The following is a 21,357-nucleotide window of genomic DNA, read 5'->3' on the forward strand; positions in this document are numbered from 1 at the left end:
GCATTGTGTACGCCATGACCGCGAAGAGACTACTCCTAGCACGTCATGAGCACTCAGCGGGAGTGCAGTCAATCGTCAGTTAGAACTCCGTAGGAACATAGGTTTTTGTTTGTTTGTTTGTTGTTTTACGTCCCTCTCGAGAATTTTTCACTCATATGGAGACGCCACCACTTGCCGGTGGAGAGCTGCAAATTTTGTCCTATACTCGGCACTTACGGCCATTGAGCAGTGAGGGATCTTTTTCGTGCCAGCACCTACTGCGACACGGGACCTCGGTTTATACAGTCTCATCCGAAGGACCGGTCTCCACGTCCCACAATGGGATTCGAACCCGCGACGTAAGGATCAACTCCTTACTTCGCGACTCTAGATCAGACGCTTTAACCACTGCGCCACGCGGGCGACCCGTAGGAACATAGTAGTATTCCACGGAAGCTCCATAGAAATGCATTAGTCGCCGTCAGCACGCTGTGACATCTTAATCTTTTGAAAATTTCATTGAATTTTTCTGATAATCCACGGCATGCAACGAAATGTAACAACGCCGTGCCAACTCTGTGGGAGCGCAGTCTGGTTTGAAAGGGGCCTTTGGAAAAGAAGAAGAGCTTGGAAGACCTGATAAAAATGTGCAGATGGGAAAAGAAAAGAGGTCGACATTGACCTTTTAGCTTTAGGCCTTAAAGTCAATAGGGGCCCTCCTTAAAATAAAGAAATTCGTGATGAAAACTAAGTAGGCAATATATAAAGAACGAGGGCGCATTTGATTGGCATTCGGCAGGAATCTGGACGCACTTGAAAATTTCATTGATCTTTCACATGATTCTTTTAATGTATGGTTCCTATGAAATGGGAAAGGGAAATATTTTGTCGATATTGTGTTTTGATTTGCTAAAATAAATTAATAAATAAATAACTTGAAAATTGGCTAAATAAGTCATTTGGTACAAAATATTAAAATTTTAAACACGCCCCCCCACCCCACCCCTAAAATTTGCTTTCTCTGGGTCATCTTTTCATGATTTTGAAACGGTATATCTGTGTATTTTAATTCATGGAAACGAGCAAACATTTGTAAAAAATGGAGAGAAGACTCAAATACCATAAAAAATAAACCTTTTCCAAAAAAAAAAAAAATGTATAAATTAACGCGGTGCTTCATTGTCGTTTTAAATCCATATTTTGTGTGTAGCGATGATGAAAATGGTTGTGCCCCTCAATAAAAACGTCTGATGCCTTTTTTTTTTTGCTTATCAAAGACCTTTTGGAAGTCATTTTGGTAGTTGATGACTTTTTTTTATGCCCCGTAATCGAAGATTCGGGGGCATATAGTTTTTGCCCTATCCGTCCGTCTGTCTGTCTGTCTGTCTGTTTGCCCGCAAAAACTTTAACGTTGCCCATAACTTTTGATTGGTTGAAGCTATGGCTTTCATATTTCATATGTCTATTCCTTGTGACAAGACCTTTCTTTGGATACCATCAAATTTGACCTTGACCTTGAAGTTTGACCCACTTTTGCAAAATTTATGAGACTTTAAAATTGGCCATAACTTTTGAACATTTTGAGCCAGGTCTTTCATACTTCGCATATGCACTCCTTGTGGCAAGACCTTTCTTTGCATACCAACAACTTTGACCTTTTGACCTTGACCTTGGAGTTTGACCTACTTTAATTTTGAAAAATTTTAACCTTGGCCATAACTTTTGAACAATTAGTGCTACGGTTTTCATACTTCAAGTATGCATTGAATTTCCTTGTAAGAAGACTTTCCTTTAAATACCAACAACTTTGACCCTATGACCTTGACCGTGGAGTTTGACCTACTTTTGGAAAACTTTAACCTTGGTCATAACTTTTGAACAGTTAGTGTAAGGGCTTTGATATTTCACATATGCATTCCTTGTGACAAGACCTTCCTTTTGATACCAACAACTCTGACCCTTTGACCTTGACCTTGAAGTTTGACCTACCTTTGAAAAACTTAAACCTTGGCCATAACTTTTGAACAGTTGGTGTTAGAGCTTTCATACTTCACATGTATATTCCTTGTGACAAGACCTTCCTTTGGATATCAACAATTTCGTCATTGACTTTGACGTTTGACCTACTTTTAAAATTTTTTAACATTGGCCATAACATTTGAACGTTTGGTTCTAGGGCTTTCAGATTTCACGGGCAGACAGTTTTTTACGATCATGTGTATCACTTGTGATAAGAACTCCCCTAGGGCACCATTTGACCTTGACCGTGCCGTTTTACTTATTTTGAAAAAAACTTTAACCTTCGCCATAACTTTTCAACGGTTTGTACTAGGACTTTCATATTTCACAGGTATTTCCTCGAGACAAGACCTTTCTTTGGGTACCAACATTTTTGATTTCTCATTTTCTTGACATGGAGTTTGACTTGCATTCAAGAACTTTAATCTTCGCCATAAGCTGCCATACGGGGGCATCAGTGTTTCACAAACACATCTTGGTTTTTTTTTTTTTTTTTTTTTTTTTTTTGCTTGTCAGGAAATTTTTAATATGCCCCTGTCAAGTGAAAATGTATGGTTGTGCCCCCCAAACTCAATTTGCTTCCTACGGGCCTGCCAAATACGCCCATCTTCTTTCTGACTTTGGTCTTGGACCATAAAATCAACAGCATTTATTCCGCTGGAACATGGACTCTTAATAACAATATAATATAATAGCGAATTTGTACCAAGTTACTTAGATAAAATCACAGAAGTCGTAAATCATGGTGAATGGACTCTGTACAGCAGGAGAATCCATCCCTTTCTCCGACAATTTTGTCATTTGTAATTCCTGAATGGTATAATTCATAAACTGGAAAATGATTATGAACGTCTGGGCAAAATTATCTGCTTTTATTATTAATCGGGTCACTCAAGACTATGAAAGAATTATCTCTCGTTTACAAACTTTGATCAATCCCACATCGAAGAATACTAAACACTAATAAGAAAAATAGTATTTTTGATGTTCAAGAACGGGAACAACACCTGTTATCTACCATTCTGTAAAGACTCTGGCGTGCATTTGAATCAAGACCATTTCAAACCTAATGATATTGATAAAAAACAATACATTGTAATAAATTTATTTTCATTCACGTTTACAAAGTTTTTTTCTTGACAAGTTTATGATTAAGATCTAATTCAATCCATGCACACTCAAGATCATCGGGTTAAAATTCCCGGCATCTATAAGCACGTATTTGATTAGACAAGAAAATCGTAACACCGCCTCCGACACAGTTTCTATCTTTTCGCTAAAACCGTCCAAATGCACTTTGACCTCAATATCCACCACCATTATTATTTTGTTGTTTCTCAAAGTATACGAAGTCCTAAAAAAAGATTTCAATAGAAATATATAAATATTCAGTCTTTTTACAGGTAAATACATTCATTTGTATGTATTGTATTCTTATCATATGAGATAATTTATCTTACCACGAGGAAAATGGCGCCAAAAAGCAAAGCTTTGCTTGAAACAGCCATGTCCATTGGAACTATAAATGAAAAGAAAAACTCTCAATAAAGAGGAAATGATTCCATCTATCAGGGTTGTACATGTACACTAGACAAAAGTGCTTACGCACCACCAAGGAAAATTAATATTTTACTTTTCAAAACTGATTTAATGTCTTAACTTAAGGAGTAACTATCTTCACATTAACGATCGCAAACAGAGTTTTACCGGCGACGCATAATTTGAGAAGCAGAGAACTTTTTATGTGCAATAATATACACGTACACCTATTTCAATGGGTGGCACTATAGCTCTCTGGTATTCCATGGATCCCAATTTATTCAGACCAGCGAGCTACAGATCTGCAGCTAATAAATAAGTACAATGTTAACTGAAGCGTAACCATTTAATGAAAAAAAAAAAAAACGAAAATAATGCTCATACTTTTTGGAGGAAATTTATTTTCTTCTCTTTATGTTCTTTGTGTTTGTACTTATTAAAAACTCAGAAGAAAATTATACCGTATACATGCAGCTTTTAAACCTAGAAGAGCGTACGTGCAAAAGCAGTTAGTATGGTTCTGCAGGGTGTTCCTTTAATTTTTGTAAAAAATTTAAACAATTGAAAGATTATTCTTTCATTTAGTAAAAAATAATGTTGCAAATAGAGCAAATAGACTAACAAACATAAAAATGTTTTCTATAGATAGCCATGGCATTAAGTATTCACCACACAGGCACTTGATTCGATAAAAAAAAATTAAACCCATAGTATAATAATTACATATATTATACTATGGGTTAACAAATTCATTACCGAATCAAGTGCCTGTGATTCACCACACGACAATTAAGATTGTTCTACAAAATTGGGGAGACCGGAAGTTGGGTGGGCTGCGTTGGGTTGACTACTGGCGATATAATAAAGTCAATCGCAGTACACTGTATATTTAAGGAACAAGAAAACATTGATGTAACCATCAATTGTCGCCCGGGAAATAAATAAAGTAAACAATGGAAATGAGTCTTTATCATCAAACCGCTTCGATATGTGTGAAAAAGGCATGCGTCTAAATAATGGAGACGATAGTCGAGAATATTTTGAAAACTTATAGTCGGATGAAAATCGAACAAAAACGATACCCTTTTAAACTTTATCAATTCCTCAAGTAAATGTTGGCTGCATAAAATATAATCTGAAACCAGACACATGCATCACCTATTTTCAAAAATATCTTTCACTTTAAGAATATAAAACACGAACTGTGTAAAGTACATTTTTACGTTTTTATGCGATAAGTAAAATTCGATGTTCTAAAAAAAGGGACCTGTCGTTTTTTCGATAGTAAATGATAAGCAACTTTATATATTAAATATGAAAAACATATATATTTTTACAGATTCACTTTATGGAAGTAAATATATTGCGTATCTCGTAATTTATAAAGGGAAAGAACATTCTGATTAACAATCTTTTTAATGTTTAGAAAACCTTTAATTCTGAATAACTTCTCCCACCTCAATCCCCATATACCAACACTTAAATTTATATGTATAGAGCAGCCCGGTCCTCCGGGCTGCAATAACTGTCTTATTTTTTGGATTCATGATGTGATCAATCGAGTGGCTTGCGTGATAATTTGCATAAACGCCGAAGGCGTTTATGCATAAAATTATCACGCAAGCCAATCGATTGATCATAGTCATGAATCCAAAAAATCTGACCGTTATTCCTTATATTTACATGCTCCTGATTCTGCAAATTCCCGTGCTAATAGCCCCGCTTCTGTCTCTATTTGTCCCGCCCCGCACGTGATTTTTTTTTAACCGCGCCTATCGATGAACCAGTAGATTTATGTAGAAATAAAGTATTTTTACAATTTGTAATTTTATCTCGGAGAAAGACATTGGAAATGTAAATATTAATCGATTTTTAAGTGGAAAAATGCTTCACTGCAACCTCACTGACCACCATCGGCAATCACTATAACTTCATATCTGGGGAAAAACGGTGCACAGTGCACGTCGGGAAGTTGATTTTCGGACAAGAAGGTCATTTAAGGGGCTTGTCATGACACCAAAATCTTTGTCAATGCCACTTATTGGGAAAGATGGCATATTAGACAATATACTAGTGCCGATTAGGCAACGTTAAAACATTTATAAACAAACGAGAATAACAAGTGGTGCATTCGCAATTTTGTCTATTCGGATAGGATCACGCTCACTTTATAATTATACATTATATAACAACTAGAATCAATAACTCCTAACCCACTCCACCCCAGCCCCCAAATGAAACTTTGTCTAAGCAATTCTTATTGCAATGGGCTAGTAGGGAAAATAAGTTCCAATTCTATTTAAAATGATCTTCACTCAGATCGATGACTCACAAACAAATGTAAGTTAGGGCCGAGATCAAAAGATCGATGTCGGACAAAAAACTAAATCCAAATATTAGTATTTAGGTGGAATAAAGAGCTGTAAGCGTTTGTTGACCAACATCGATAACTACACAAAAAGTGCATAATGTACATAATACGTTGTGTATTTGGTATTTTAAATAATTTTTATATAATTAAACAAAGAGTATAAACTCAGTATATTTAAGATAATAAACAATATTTTATTATACTAGTTATCAGATTCATTCACCACATTTAGTTTCGAATACATACATGTGACTCCGAATGTGTCGGCATCAGTGAACATTTCACGTCCACATCCGGCCCAGCGCTTAAACATCCGGCCCAAAATATTTTGCTCCGTTAAGTCCGTAATCTATACAGTATGAAGAATAAAAATTGTGTATTGTATAAAAAGGTTGTCAAATGGCTTACCTGATAAATAATATCTCCTCTACATTTCGAATATTATTTCTCAGATAACTTACAGGAAAGTCAATGTCATCTGTGCAACATATATTCTGGCATCCCCAGCAGCACGGTCCACGAATGACGTACATTGGTTGCCGGTTTGCGTCAAAAATTCGGATATGGGGTTTCCATTTTGAAGTTCTGCAAATCATAACCAGAAAAAAAACTTTTATTTCTTACCCGCATTAGATGTGAGAAAGTACGAAAGCCGGATAGGCTCATTTTTGACAAGACAAAAAAAATATTTAACTCGTTATAACGAGATAATTATCTCGTTATAACGAGTTAGTATCTCGTTATAACAAGTTAATATCTCGTTATAACGAGTTAGTTATCTCGTTATAATGAGATAATTATCTCGTTATAACGAGTTAGTTATCTCGTTATAACGAGATAATTATCTCGTTATAACGAGTTAGTTATCTCGTTATAACGAGTTAGTATCTCGTTATAACGAGTTAGTTATCTCGTTATAACGAGTTAGTTATCTCGTTATAACGAGTTAGTATCTCGTTATAACGAGTTAGTATCTCGTTATAACGAGTTAGTTATCTCGTTATAACAAGTTAGTAACTCGTTATAACGAGATAAAAATTGATCTAGAATTGATATATCTAAGTAAAGAATAGACCATTATTTATCGGAAATATACAGAAGCAAGTCGATCAAATTTGTTTGAAGTGTGCGTGATAAAAATTTTATGGAACAGCATACTAGTTTTTTTGTGTTATGCCTTTGATTAGTATTGTTTATTGGAAAGACCGAAGACAAATATACGGAAACTTGTGACCGCCTCATGTTGTTGTGTTATACCTTAAAATTGCAAAATAGAATTAGTGTCATCTTCAAATGGAATGTATATAACATCAAAATTTTGTCAACTTGTACAAGGAGATCAGAAAAAAATGATATACTCTGGCTGATTTAACTGCCCTGTTCAAGCTTTCTTGAATTTGTTAAAATTATAATAATGTTTGCGTAATATTTGTCGCAATAAAAAATGCATAGAAATAATCCCATTATTTTAAATATTCCGAATAAATCATGTGGATATGAAATTTATTTGTTAGGCTTTAACGATCATATTTTGATAATTCCTTGTCTGTTAACAAGGAATACCAGTTAATTTTATCGTCTTAAAGGAGCAAGATCAAAATTCAATGTCTGACAAAAAACTAAATTCACGTTGTTTTTATCATCAATCCCCCTTCCCCTTAATAATAAATATGATGAATATCAAGAACTAATTCTGTACTTATCACTTAATAATTTATATATTTCTTCTGTTTATTAAAAGAAAGAAACATTTTAATTTACCAATTTGGCATGGAATCTTAAATTACAATATGTAATTTTTGCGTGATTATCAATGTGGTAGAATTAAAAAAAATTTTGGAGCTCTTTATTCTACGGAAGCCACAATAAAAGGTGAAGGTCAGCATTAGTAAAAACAGTTGACATGTGATCCTTTTTGGGTATAGAATGAAAGTTTAATATCTAAAGTTTACAATATGATAAGCATTACTTAAGGTGTATTTCAAGCATAAATTTTGCCAAGAAATGTGTATTGTATGTTGAGACAGGATTTTTGATATTTTCACTCGTGCTTCGCACTCATGAAAATATAAAAAAAATTCCTGTCCCACTCGTGAAATAAATTCCATATCAACTATAAAACATTGAATATCCTCTATTTATTACCCCCCCCCCAAAAAAAAATCATCAATCTCTTTTTGAAATAAAAATCATATGCTTGTAAAGTATACATAATAAATATTGTGATGAGGAAAATAATTAACGACATTGCTTCAATGTTGTATTAATAATATAATTGTACATATGTAGTATTAGGTCTATTCGTTGAATATTATATTCATTATATTCATTCAATCCTAAGTAAAAAGATTATAAAAGTGAACTGGCTTTGTAAACTCTGTAAACTTTTTTTTTGTTTTGTAAACTCTGGTTTGACGTTCTGACACTATGTGGTAAACATATAGGATCCGCCAAATAGACGTGAATCTCAAATAGGTCTCCGTGAATCTCCACAACTTGGACCCCCCCCCCCCCGCAAAAATATAAACAGTGAATCATGACAGAATATTAGGTAAAATGTCAATATCAGCAGATCAGATTTAACGTCTTATTACTTAAAAGGATGTAATATCATTTTTGCTTCACCATTCCTCATTATCGTGGACAATATGCATAAGCTAAGTCACAAAGTTCAAAGGGGGGGGGGGGTAAACCAAGTAAAATATTTGACAAGTAAAAAGAAAAAAAAATAGATTTGATATTCCAACTACGAGTATTCGCCATTATTTTCGGGAGATATTTACTCAGGTAAAAAAAATATGGAGGAAGGGGCACAAAGATACTCTTGACCGCCCCCTTTTCAAAAGTGGTGGTGTAGACATTAGCCCCTCTATTACTACGCCTATGATCTAACTGCTGATGTCTCACCATCCCCCTTCTTCAAAACATTTCTGAATCTCAGAAGTAACATATGTATAACACTGTAATCTATATATTATATGTTGCATAAACGATATGTTGCACTTATATTGTCTCTGATATTTAATTTTAGCGGTATAGAAATTGATATATGAAAGTGTGTAAGTCGTCCAAAACATATCGAAATAGTGTCATTCATCAGAAATAGTTGTCATAAATAAATTGCCAAAGTTTGAAGCAAGTATGTTTGGCAATATTATTTTAAGAAAAATATCGCGTCCTAATGCAACAATTTGAGGAGGAGTTCACGAAAATGTGTAAATGTGTTCGCCTTAGAGTTGCTATGATTATTGACAGCGAGATAGTTCAAGATTTAATCATAAGTAAACCCCAGAGCAAATTAAATTTTCAACCATTTATCAATTGTTCAAGTTAAATTTGACTGATAATTACTTGCTAAAAATTCAATGGCATTTAAAACTGCAGCCATTTTTATTCCTATATTGCCATTAAGTCTAAAAATAACAAGAAAACTGTCTCGTTATAACGACATAACTAACTCGTTATAACGAGATAATTATCTCGTTATAACGAGATAATTATCTCGTTATACTAACTCGTTATAACGAGATAACTAACTCGTTATAACGAGATACTAACTCGTTATAACGCGATTATTATCTTGTTATAACGAGATACTAACTCGTTATAACGAGATAACTAACTCGTTATAACGAGATACTAACTCGTTATAACGAGATAACTATCTCGTTATAACGAGTTAATTATTTTTTTATTTTGTCAAAAATGAGCCTATCCGGCTTTCGTAAGAAAGAGATTTGCAACCGTATATAAAAATGAACTCACTGCTGTTTGGCGTAGCCGATTATATTTCCAACCGGAGCCTCGATCTGGACTTCATAACCACAGGAAGAGTCGGTTGCACACCAGCAACATCCAACGCAGCAGACAAAGTCATGGCGGACTCTCATCACCTCCTTAAAGTATCAGAACAACATAACAACGTTTTACTGCATGAAATTCATCTGTGGGAGTTTCCATATTCTCGATATAATTTTTGGTACGACCCCTCCTCGTCCTTTAAAAAAATATTTTGTGATGACCAGCATTCACGATCCTTCGCGACAGAAAGAAAACAGTAGGTGAATTTCGTTTAAAAGACTCCCTATTTTGATACTCAAAACAACTGAATTTTCGGGGTTTTTTTAATCTGGCAAAATAGTTTGTTTGTTTGTTTTCATGTTGTTTAATGTCCTCTCGAGAATTTTTCACTCATATGGAGACATTTGAGTCACTTGCCGGTGGAGGGCTGCAAATTTATACCTATACTCGGCACTCAGGGCCATTTAGCAGTGATGGATCTTTTTCGTGCCAACACCTACTGCGACACGGGACCTCGGTTTATACGGTCTCATCCGAAGGACCGCTCTTCACGTCCCGCAGTTGGTTCGAACCCGCGAGGTAAGGATCAGCGCCTTACTCCGCAACTCTAGAGCAGACGTTCTAACCACTGCGCTACGCGAGCGACCTGGCAAAGTAGTACTTCTAAACATCTGCAACGTTATTTTTATTGTCAGGACTAAGTCTAAAGCCTTGTATATAGTTATATATAAAATTGTATGTTAATGAAACCTACCGGAAATGGTTTATGCAGTGAGTATGGACGCCCACTGGTCTGCGGAGATTTAAAGCATCTTATATAATTATTATGCATAGTTCGACCAGAAATTCCAACATCTCACCTGACCATTGTTATCTGTAACGTGCATCACGTATTCCCTGTTTGGTCCACAACATTGTCTACCACAAAAATCGGACTCTGTTGATGTAAAATAACAAAAATTTAAATTTAAATTTAAAAAAAAAAATCAAAGATCAAAGCAAAGGTTACTTTGAGTCATAACTACTGAAGATCACACAATTTCCGTGACAGCTTATTTTCGAAAGATAGTGATTTTGTATTTAAAAGCAAAACAAAATTTTCACATATTTGGTTTCTTTAATAATACAAAAATATGCGAAAATAAAATTTTCACAAGCAGAAAGCCTATAGTAATTTACGCAAAAATAAAATTCACGCGGAATAAGAAGTGATTTACGGTGTGTCATTGGATTGCGGTGTAATGACTCTCCAGCTAGTACTAAATTCCAATACTGTTAAAGTTGTAAATAAAATGTTAAACATGCAAAGTTATATAATAATATATAAAGAAATAAAATGTACATATACTAAAATTTGCAAGAAGTATTTGTAGCGAAATAAAACTTGTTCATGGCCGTTAAACAGATTGATAGTCGTACATGTTCCTGACCTTCCTGAGCAAAGTAGCACTGCTGGCCCACACTGTTCATGACGTCATACTTATTCCTCGTCTCAAAGCCAGTTATTACTGTAAAGAAAGCAGTTCATATTTATAGTGTATATACTTGTTTTTATACCAGCAATATATCATTGATTGGAACCCGTTTCGTATCTTTGAAAGGCTAAGTAGCAGCACCTTTTTCTCTTTAGTCCCACCTTTGTGCATGGAAAGATGCTAAATGAAGCATGCATCTGTTGAAACATATTTGTGCTTTGCTTGATATTAAAATATCATCATTTTACGTAACATCTAGGAATGTCCCTTTTAAAACTTTCTATCAAATTATTTATCATTCATAAACATGCACTAGCAGTCACACCCTCCTAATATTTCTCAAGAAGAAAGAGAGAGATGTGTATTTACATGTACCGGTAATTAATATTCATAATTGAAACTTATATAGCCAATGTTTTTTAATTGCGTTAATATTTCTGTTTATCAAAAAACCTAGTTACTTAATTTGAATGTTCAATCTAGAGTTTGGTGGGGCGAAGGCAATTCTTACTTTGTGTTCTAAATAGTTTACAAGGAGGAAAGTCGGACAAAGAAAAGGGTGGACTTTGGGACTTATTTTCATCCGAAGGAATAAGTTACTATACTTTACCCATCGAATTTTCTATGTCCGCTCCTTTTTTCGATAAATGTAAACTGTATATCAATACTTTGTCCCCCCACCCAAAAAAAAAAAAAACAGGTTCCTCGCATGAACAGAAATGTACATGTGTGATACGTCTGACCAAAAAATTTGACCAAAGAAATGATTTATTCATCCAACCATATTTCTTCACTTGCGCAAGTTTTCTATATATACCTACTCTCTAGTAATTCTATCCGTTGTTTCACAATGATCTGGTCCAAAGCTGCCAAATAATCCATTCCCGGGGGTCCACCTGCGGCGGACTGTGGATTCATCCATTCCACTCCTGTAATGACATTTTTAAAAAAAATTAAATGGGCTAGCTTTATCTACCCTCGACAAGACAAAAAATCATAAAATCGTGACAGCATTTGTGTGCACCAAAAGTAATGTGTGATGGGGTATAAGACACACTAATAAAGCTTGAACTCACCCTGTCTGGGCTGCATCTGTATAGGCTGCCACGGCTGCTGAGTCGCCATTTTGTAATGCAATTTCTACAATTTATAGTTCAATCAAATTTAGCCAAATTGAAAAAAAAAAAACAAGAAGCCCCATTGGTCACAACGCTCACCTGAATTACTTTGGCCCTGCTGTTCTTCATCAACAGATTTTCCCCCATATATATTATCATGTAAAACTTTGATTTCCTATGATAGCCTCACCTTAACCCAAGGAGCCATGAACGATTTGAATCTACACTACCGGAGGATGCTTTCATATTTTTAAAATATCATAAGTCATGGTTTTGCTGTTCTTGTTCGATTTTTTCCCTATATATTGTTATGTAAAACTTTGATTGCCGACTGTGGCCCCTTTCAATTAACATTTCAAATAGTAAAAAAAGTCTTTGGAAGAAAAGTGGGTGCCAGCCCCCCCCCCCCCCCCCCCCGTTGCTACATGCCTGTTAATATGAATCGAGGTAATTTTCTAGGAATAAATTAAATGAGTGGTTTGTAATGAAGAGGCGCGACCAGGGACGTCTGAAACGATTTATTTGAAAAGAAAAAAGTCCTTCGAAGCGAATGTCATTTTAAAGTAGGTTAATGTCAGAGTGATATATTAACAAAATACGAGCTTGAAGCGGGGGGTGCCTGAAATTGAGTACATAGGTACCTTGTGGAAAGAAAAAAGAGGGTGACCCCAAATATGAAACAAGTGCCTGTGATAATAACAATTACTTAGTAAATAATATTGACAAATGGCATACATATATAGAAATATTAATCAATTCTCCCACATTCATTTATAAATTAATGAACTGCTGAAAAAGTAAAGCAGTTCTATGGTGGCATATTTCTGCCCCTTGTGTGCAAGTTATTTTTCTATCAAATATGTCGACATGCAAGATAAATATGTTGACATGCAAGATAGTTATGTCAACATGCAATATAAATATGTTGACATGCAAGAAAATTGCAATCAAATAAAAATTATAAAAAATCTTCAAAAATCTCAAATATCGCCCACATGTGACATCCAACATGCTAGATGCAACTTATTTATGTTAACATGCAACTTATTTATGTAAACATGCAAGATAAATATGTTGACATGCAACATATTTATGTCGACATGCAACTTATTTATGTTGACATGCGACTTATTCATGCTGACATGCAACTTAGTTATGTCGACATGCGAGATAAATATGTTGACATGCAACTTATTTATGGTGACATGCAAGATGAATGTGTTGACATGCAACTTATTTATGTAAACATGCAACATATTTATGTCGACATGCAACTTATTTATGATGGCATGCTGTTTGTTTGAAAGAGGGTATAGTTTAATCAAAATCTGTGGTTGCAGTGAATGAAAAGCTTAACCTCTGAACGTTCATCTGGTCTCTACACAACTGACAAGGTAAAACTTTGTTTTAGATCTGATATAAAACTAATATTGGATGTAATGAAGATCTTTTGGTTGATTAATCTGGTCTTTTGTATAATCCTTACTGAGAATAGTTCTTGGTGTCAATATCTCTTTTGGTCAGAGTGTGCAATTCTTAAATAATATGTGTACTTCATGTAGCTATTATTTGATCAAACATAGTACTTTTAGTACTTCACTATCTTCAGTGGCGGATCCAGGAATCTTGAAAAGGGGGCCCCGACCAGTTTGTGGTCGGGGTAGGGGCCCACGATCACGCCAAAAAAATTGATTTATTAAATCTTCTGTATATTTCGGACACAAAAGGGGGAGCCCGGGCCCCCTGCCCCCTCTAAATCCGCAGTGCTATCTTACATAAGTTTAATTGAATTGCACATTTTTTATATAATAAACTCTTTCATGCCAAATCGTGGTGTATTTATAGAATGATTTAGTTTGATGTACATTTACACATGTAGAAAGCAAAACAGAAATTCATTGTGTATAAAGTATTTTTTCCCATTTTTTTCAGCGACAAAAATACTATGAGTGAAAATATCTATACACCTGCTCTGGCTCAACGTTTGGTTGTGGACGGACTATCTCTCAGTAGGAATGAAATGATTGCTGTTTATTACCACTCTGGTTATACTATTCAGGATATCATTGGATTTCTTGCGAGCAAACATAACATTACTCTTAGTGCAAGACAAATTCATCGAGTTTTAAGGGAAATGAATCTGACGAGACGAAACAACCAGCCACGTTTGGAGGACATTGTAACGGCTATTCTACATGAACTTTCAGGCTCGGGCGGTGACATAGGCTATAGAGGAATGAGGAGACGTCTGCTAATCGACCATAACCTCAATGTGTCTTGTGAATTGGTGCGCCTTGCATTAACTGTTTTGGACGCAGAAGGTGTAATAAGGCGTAGACAACGTCGTCCTCAGCGTAGAAGGTACATTAACGAAGGGCCTAATTTTTGTGTTCATCTAGATGGCTGGGACAAGTTAAAACCATTCGGAATTTCCATTCATGGCTGTGTAGATGGCTTTTCAAGACGTATTCTCTGGCTCAGAGCTTGCAATTCTAACAAAAGCCCTGAGTATATATCCAGATTTTATATAGATTATATCAAAGAAATAAACGGGGTTCCTGTAGTCGTATACGCAGACAGGGGTACTGAGAACTCCATAGTTCGAGATTTGCAATACGCTTTGCGATGGAATCACCAGGATCCCTTGCAAGGACTATCAAGTTTTAGGTATGGATCGTCATATAGAAATACAAGAATAGAGCGATTTTGGCGGTGTTTACGAGAAATGTGTGGCAATTTTTGGATAAATTACTTTAAGAATATGGATAATTTAGGTGTTTTTGACACCTCCGACATAGTCCATCTGGAGTGTGCTAGGTATTGTTTCTTACCAATTATCACCAGATAATTGAACAGAGTTATACAGCATTGGAATGAACACACAATTAGAAGAAACCGCAATGCAGATTGTCCGTCTGGAAAACCAGATGTTATGTATTTTCATCCCGAAATTTACCAAACAAGAGATTTCAAAATGCCTGTACCTGATAATCTGAATGGCATAGAACAAGAATATTGTGCCTACCCTCCTGCGAATGGTGTTTCAATGGAATTTGAAGTTATTGGTACTCAAATAAGAATGGAAAACGGTTTGAATTACCCACCAAACACTGTAGAAGAAGCAACAGAACTCTTTATCCGAATAACAGACTATGTAGATCGCTTATAAATTACATGTATCTACATACATTTACTTGACTCTTGTTGTTTTAAGGAGGTACATTTTTCTTTATGTTCCGAATATTGTTTGATAAAGGAATGAGAAATTGTATCTTTGCGAGGTTTTGTGTATTTAAATGCAAATGTGTATTTCTAGTAAAGTATATCTATTAATAGTACATAATATTAGTAATTCTTTTTTTGAAATCTGCTTTAACCGTCAAGGTCAAAAATCATAATGAATTCAAAAAATTGTCATGAGTACTGTTGAGTGTTGAAGTAAGAGTACAAAAGCGTATTTTCCTATGGAATAAAGAATGCATTTGGTCAGCATTTTTTCTTTTAGATAACTAGGTCAAACTTTTAACTCAAGGAAAAAATTTAAAAAGAATTGTTCCTTTTTAATGAAGCTGTCATAAATAATGCACCTGTGAATAATAAAAGCTCTAGATCTATTCTCCCTCATTCAGAACATACCTACTTGACATTAAAAAGGACATTGTTACGATTTTGGTCACATTTTATATTACCATTTTTATTGTTTAAAATATTAAATTAGTTAACTGCACTTCATACCTTTTATTCTTAAACTGTTTCATGTAGAACTTCACTGAATTCATGAATCATTGAGATGTCTACCATCACATAGGGCCCCACTCAAATAATGGACAATAGGATGAAAAGCATTTCAGAGAATTTTGCTTTGACCTTGACCTATAACTTAGAAATTGTCCAGTTGGCATACATGTAAAACTTTTATTTCAGTCTCATTACCCCTTACCAAAAGCCATTTATTTTTGGTTCTGAACAAGATTAAGCAAGTGAAAAATATTATTCAAGGTCACTGCACATCCTTTGACCACAGACACTCTGTGGAAGTATGAACCAGACTGGACCAAGGGGAGAAAAGATGTGCTCCGGACGATTTTTCATATACAATTCTGCTATGACCTTAACCTTAGACCTTGAAACATAGTTCATAGTTCAAGGTCAATGCACACTCTTTAAAAGAGATCTCGGACGGACAGATGGACGGATGGACACAATAATTCCTATAGGTCGCCGCAGAGAGGGGCCCTTAAAACGTTTTATTGTCTATGGTCACGTTTCTGAATCGCCAGGACATTTTATCAAAGGAAATGCAATTTATACTTTGTTGTCCACCTCATATTATAGAAAATAATTTAAACTGCAATATCTGGTTGAATAAATTTTCGATCATTAAAATCAACTTCAATTTTACCGACAGAAAAAAAACCCAGAACCGTGCCTCATTGCACGTCCTGGGTGGTAACGAATCTGCACGCACGCACAAATGTTCATAGTTGTGTATCACATAATTTCTTTTGCATTTAAATTTAATCATTTAATTCAAAATCTTATCATTTTGAAAATTGATCATATTTAAAAAAAAGTATATATCCCAAATGAAATCACAAATCGATCATATTCACTGAAAACTTTGTCGCCATTCCTGGGTCTTTGGGCACTTACATGGATTTGTGATTTTTTGGATATTTACTTTTTCAAAATACTATATATACATACATATATATATATATATATATATATATATATATATATATATATATATATATATATATATATATATATATATATATATATCCGCTACTGCTTCAATGCGGTCGACAACATTTTTACGGTTTGGAAGCATAACTGATTTTTAAAAAATCAAACAAGGGTTGTTAAGATTTCTTAAAAAAAATAAATGTTGCTGAACTTTGATAAATCACTAGACTAACTGAAATGAAATATAAAAAAAAAGAAAAGAAAAAGAAAAAAAACTTCAACTTTTGTGTGTTTTTTTTTTTTTTTTTTTTTTTTTTTTTGTTTGTTTGTTTGTTTGTTTGTTTTTGTTTTTTTTTTGTTTTTGTTTTTTTTGTTTTTTTTTTTTGTTTTTTTTTTTGTTTGTTTTTTTTTTGTTTGTTTGTTTGTTTTTTTTTATTTTTTATTTTTTTTTTAAAATACAATTCTCTAATTGAACTATTGCAACCAAATAAAAAAAAACGTGGCAATATGGGGGAAAATTAAAAAAATGATGACAATAAATCATACCAGATCACTTAAATAAAATATCAAAAAACTTGCGTTAAGAGTCTTAATATTAATAAAGTTCCAAATATTTGTTTTCAATTTGAAATTAGCAAATGTAACGCAGATGAGTCATTTGGTACATTAAAACACCCTGTTATTTTTCTTTGATAAAGGAAGTTGTTTTTTAACACCCTCTTTACATTGAACTCACCAGGTTTTAATTTAGATATCATATATGGGGAAAAAATGAATTTATTAATAATATTCAATTTGAATATAACTGAAAAAGGTAATGTTTAAGAGAAATGTGGCAAATTTGGATGCTATTGAAAATGATCTTCAAGTGACTTGATAAAAAAAAAATCAACTACCGGGTACTAATTTATTTTGAGGTAAACAATCAAACAAAATGCAAATTGAAAATGATATATAAACCATGGTGATTAAGATAATGTACACAAGTTGTCTAAAAATAAGTCCTTTCGGGAGCACAATGTGAGCATGTGGAGTGAAAAGGGTATAACAAAATTCAGAAAATAACAACCATGCATATTAAAACTTCAGAGTTGTTTAGATACACGCAAGTATTTTGACAATACATGTGTAAATGGTACAAAAACCGTGTATCGGCACCAAACTAAAGCAACATAATAAAGTAATTGAAAATCATAAAAAATGTAGCTTAATTGTTTAAGCTATATATGGGTCATTGTAGACTGCTAGGTTGCAGTCACTTTAACTATTAACAATGATCATGAGCCCTGCTTAACCCGCATAGCATGTTAACATAACTCAGTTGCATGTTGACATAAATAAGTTGCATGTCAACATATTTATCTCGCATGTCAACATAAATAAGTAGCATGTTATCATAACTAAATTGCATGTTGACTTAAATAAGTTGCATGTCAACATAACTAAGTTGCATGTCAACATATTTATCTTGCATGCCAACATAACTAAGTTGCATGTTGACATAAATAAGTTGCATGTCGACATAACTAAGTTGCATGTTGACATAAATAAGTTGCATGTTGACATAAATAAGTAGCATGTTAACATATCTAAGTTGCATGTTGACATAAATAACTTGCATGCCAACATATTTATCTCGCATGTTAACATAAATAACTTGCATGTTGACATAAATAAGTAGCATCTTGCATGTTGGATGTCACATGTGGGCTATATTTGAGATTTTTTAAAGATCTTTTATAATTCTTATTTGAATGCAATTTTCTTGCATGTCAACATATTTATGTTGCATGTTGACATAATTATCTTGCATGTCAACATATTTATCTTGCATGTCGACATATTTGATAGAAAAATAACTTGCACACAAGGGGCAGAAATATGCCACCATACAGTTCACATCAGAAGACGAAGTGTCACTAATCCATAACAACAGATGTGTTTCTATTAAGATTGTTTCCCATATTCTTAGGTTTCAAAGACCCAGAAAAAAACAACACAGACCAGAAAAAGAATGTTCTAAAAAGATTATTAGTCAGTGACCAGAAAAGGCAATATACTTCTTTAAAAACAACGAGGACACGACATAACATTCATTATTCATACTTCTACATACATATATATATGCTTAGAATTCTTCATTATGGCTGCCAGAATTAAAAAGCCACTCTGTTTTCCTTATATGGATTTTTATAATTTTAAGACCTTGGTTTCATGCTATGTTCCAACAATTTGAACAGTATTAATCCCTAATCGTGGGACCCGAGGTACGAGTATTTATTCACATCCGTGTTTTACACATAAATTCTTGACCAAACATGTACAACGGCAAACTTTAACCCATTATTATTAGCCAATACTACTCATTCGATCAATGGATATACACATACATATATGTATATCTAAACTACACCGCCTCCTAATAACGAGTGTATTCCAGCATACTTTTTCACAGTACATTATCATTGTCTGAAATTAAACATTTAAACTTTCACACTGCCTGAGAATTATGATGATTAGTGTATTGGATTTTAAAACCCCTTTTGCAGCTTCTTAAATTTTTGTATAGATTTTAATATTTAGATAGTTTTTTTTTTCGAATATCCGTAATAAGAGAAATCTAACTATCATATTTAATACAGTACAAATTCCTGTCGAATAAACTCCTGATTGAAATTACTAAACGATACTGGATTTTGAAACCAAAGTCATAATTTCGAATTTATACCACACTGATCAGTCTGTTTTTATTAGTTTGGTTACTGGGCTATTTCTAAGTGATTGATTTAAGATTAGGCTTGCACGATTTAGACTCTTGTTATTTATAAATATTAAATAAAAAATGGGCGTTTTCCTTCTATACAATCAAATAATCAGACAAAAATAATTGCTTAGTTTATGGAGTTAAGCAAACAGTGAGAATGATCAATAAGGTGGAATAGCAATCTAATCAAACAAAAATCGAATGCAACGAGTTACATCGTAATACAGGGTCTAAACTTATTCTCTATTGAGAAGTTGATGGCTCGTTTTAATACTCCCCCTCCTGAGGGGGAGTTTTAAAACGAGCCATCAACTTCTCAATAGAGAATAGGTCTAAACTATGGCTCAGAATCTAGAGTATTGGCTGTTACTGAATGTTATCAAGAGTATTGTATGGTAAGCAATCAAACACGACAGTCTTACACAAGGATTTGTTACTTTAGTTTACAACTCTATACGATAGTTTACAGTCTTATACAAGGATTCGTTACTTTAGTTTACAACTCTATACGATAGTTTACAGTCTTATACAAGGATTCGTTACTTTAGTTTACAACTCTATACGATAGTTTACAGTCTTATACAAGGATTCGTTAGGTTTACAACTCTATACGATAGTTTACAGTCTTATACAAGGATTTGTTACTTTAGTTTACAACTCTGTACGATAGTTTACAGTCTTATACAAGGATTCGTTACTTTAGTTTACAACTCTATACGATAGTTTACAGTCTTATACAAGGATTCGTTAGGTTTACAACTCTATACGATAGTTTACAGTCTTATACAAGGATTCGTTACTTTAGTTTACAACTCTATACAACAGTTTTCTGTATAAAAAGTATGTGAAGAAAAAAACTCGTCTTAATAAAAACCATAATTTGCAAGGCACGTATATATACGTTTTGTTTCACAATAAGACATATTTTCCCGATGTATGCTCGGTGTATGCTTAACCATAAAGTTAATAAAAATAATTTATGTATAAAGATGTTCTGATAAACATAACCAATTTTAACATACCCTTTGGAATAACAGCTAGTAGTCCTCTGTACAGAACGTGTTACAGACTACAAGACTTCGATTTGTTGCGGTTATTTCAAAATTTGGAAATAACCATGCGCATGGTGATTTAAGCCGATTGACATATTTCGTACTTTGTATATATAAAGAGTTAACAAACAGAATTGGTCGCTTATACCCTTTGTTATAATAGAGTTTCTATACATATAAAAAAAAAAAGTCGTGGACATTTAAATTTGTGGACTATATTTTTATCCTACTGTAGGTTGGCACTAAAGACAACCCAATTGTCCGACTGCTAACTAATTCGGTTGTTTGGAAACCATCACTGACCAATTTGTATTAGTGGAATAGATGTGTGTGTATTTGTTAGTAGCAGAGTTCTCGATACGCTTGTCATTTTGCATGCATATGGTGGGGGGGGGGGGGATTTGTGCATAATTCTGGTCTGAACCTCCACCCCCCTTTCTGATCCAATTCACTCATCCAATGTTAAATACATTCCGATGTCCCCATAGTACGGTTTACACTCCTCAGATAGCCTGAGACACACTTTAATGTGAGAAAATCGTTATATAAA

At 33.9% G+C, this 21,357-nt stretch overlaps 1 protein-coding gene and 1 pseudogene across 1 annotated transcript; one reads left to right on the top strand and one right to left on the bottom strand.

Annotated features, from left to right (window-relative positions):
* Positions 1-2,712: 2,712 nt before the first annotated feature.
* On the bottom strand, positions 2,713-12,309 carry LOC133182544 (phospholipid scramblase 1-like). The gene is made up of 9 exons (XM_061317391.1): positions 12,261-12,309; positions 12,006-12,113; positions 11,140-11,217; positions 10,570-10,646; positions 9,674-9,804; positions 6,370-6,493; positions 6,155-6,257; positions 3,459-3,517; positions 2,713-2,829 (listed from the first exon to the last, which is right to left on the bottom strand). Exons 1-9 carry the CDS (start codon positions 12,307-12,309, stop codon positions 2,713-2,715), a joined length of 846 nt encoding a protein of 281 aa, XP_061173375.1.
* Positions 12,310-14,140: 1,831 nt separating this feature from the next.
* Positions 14,141-15,578, top strand: LOC133183469 (uncharacterized; annotated as a pseudogene).
* Positions 15,579-21,357: the final 5,779 nt, after the last annotated feature.

The sequence above is a fragment of the Saccostrea echinata genome, unplaced genomic scaffold (genome assembly GCF_033153115.1).
Source record: "Saccostrea echinata isolate AGI-Se365-2 ecotype Australia unplaced genomic scaffold, CSIRO_AGI_Sech_v1 ptg000009l, whole genome shotgun sequence".
Classification (NCBI taxonomy): domain Eukaryota; kingdom Metazoa; phylum Mollusca; class Bivalvia; order Ostreida; family Ostreidae; genus Saccostrea; species Saccostrea echinata.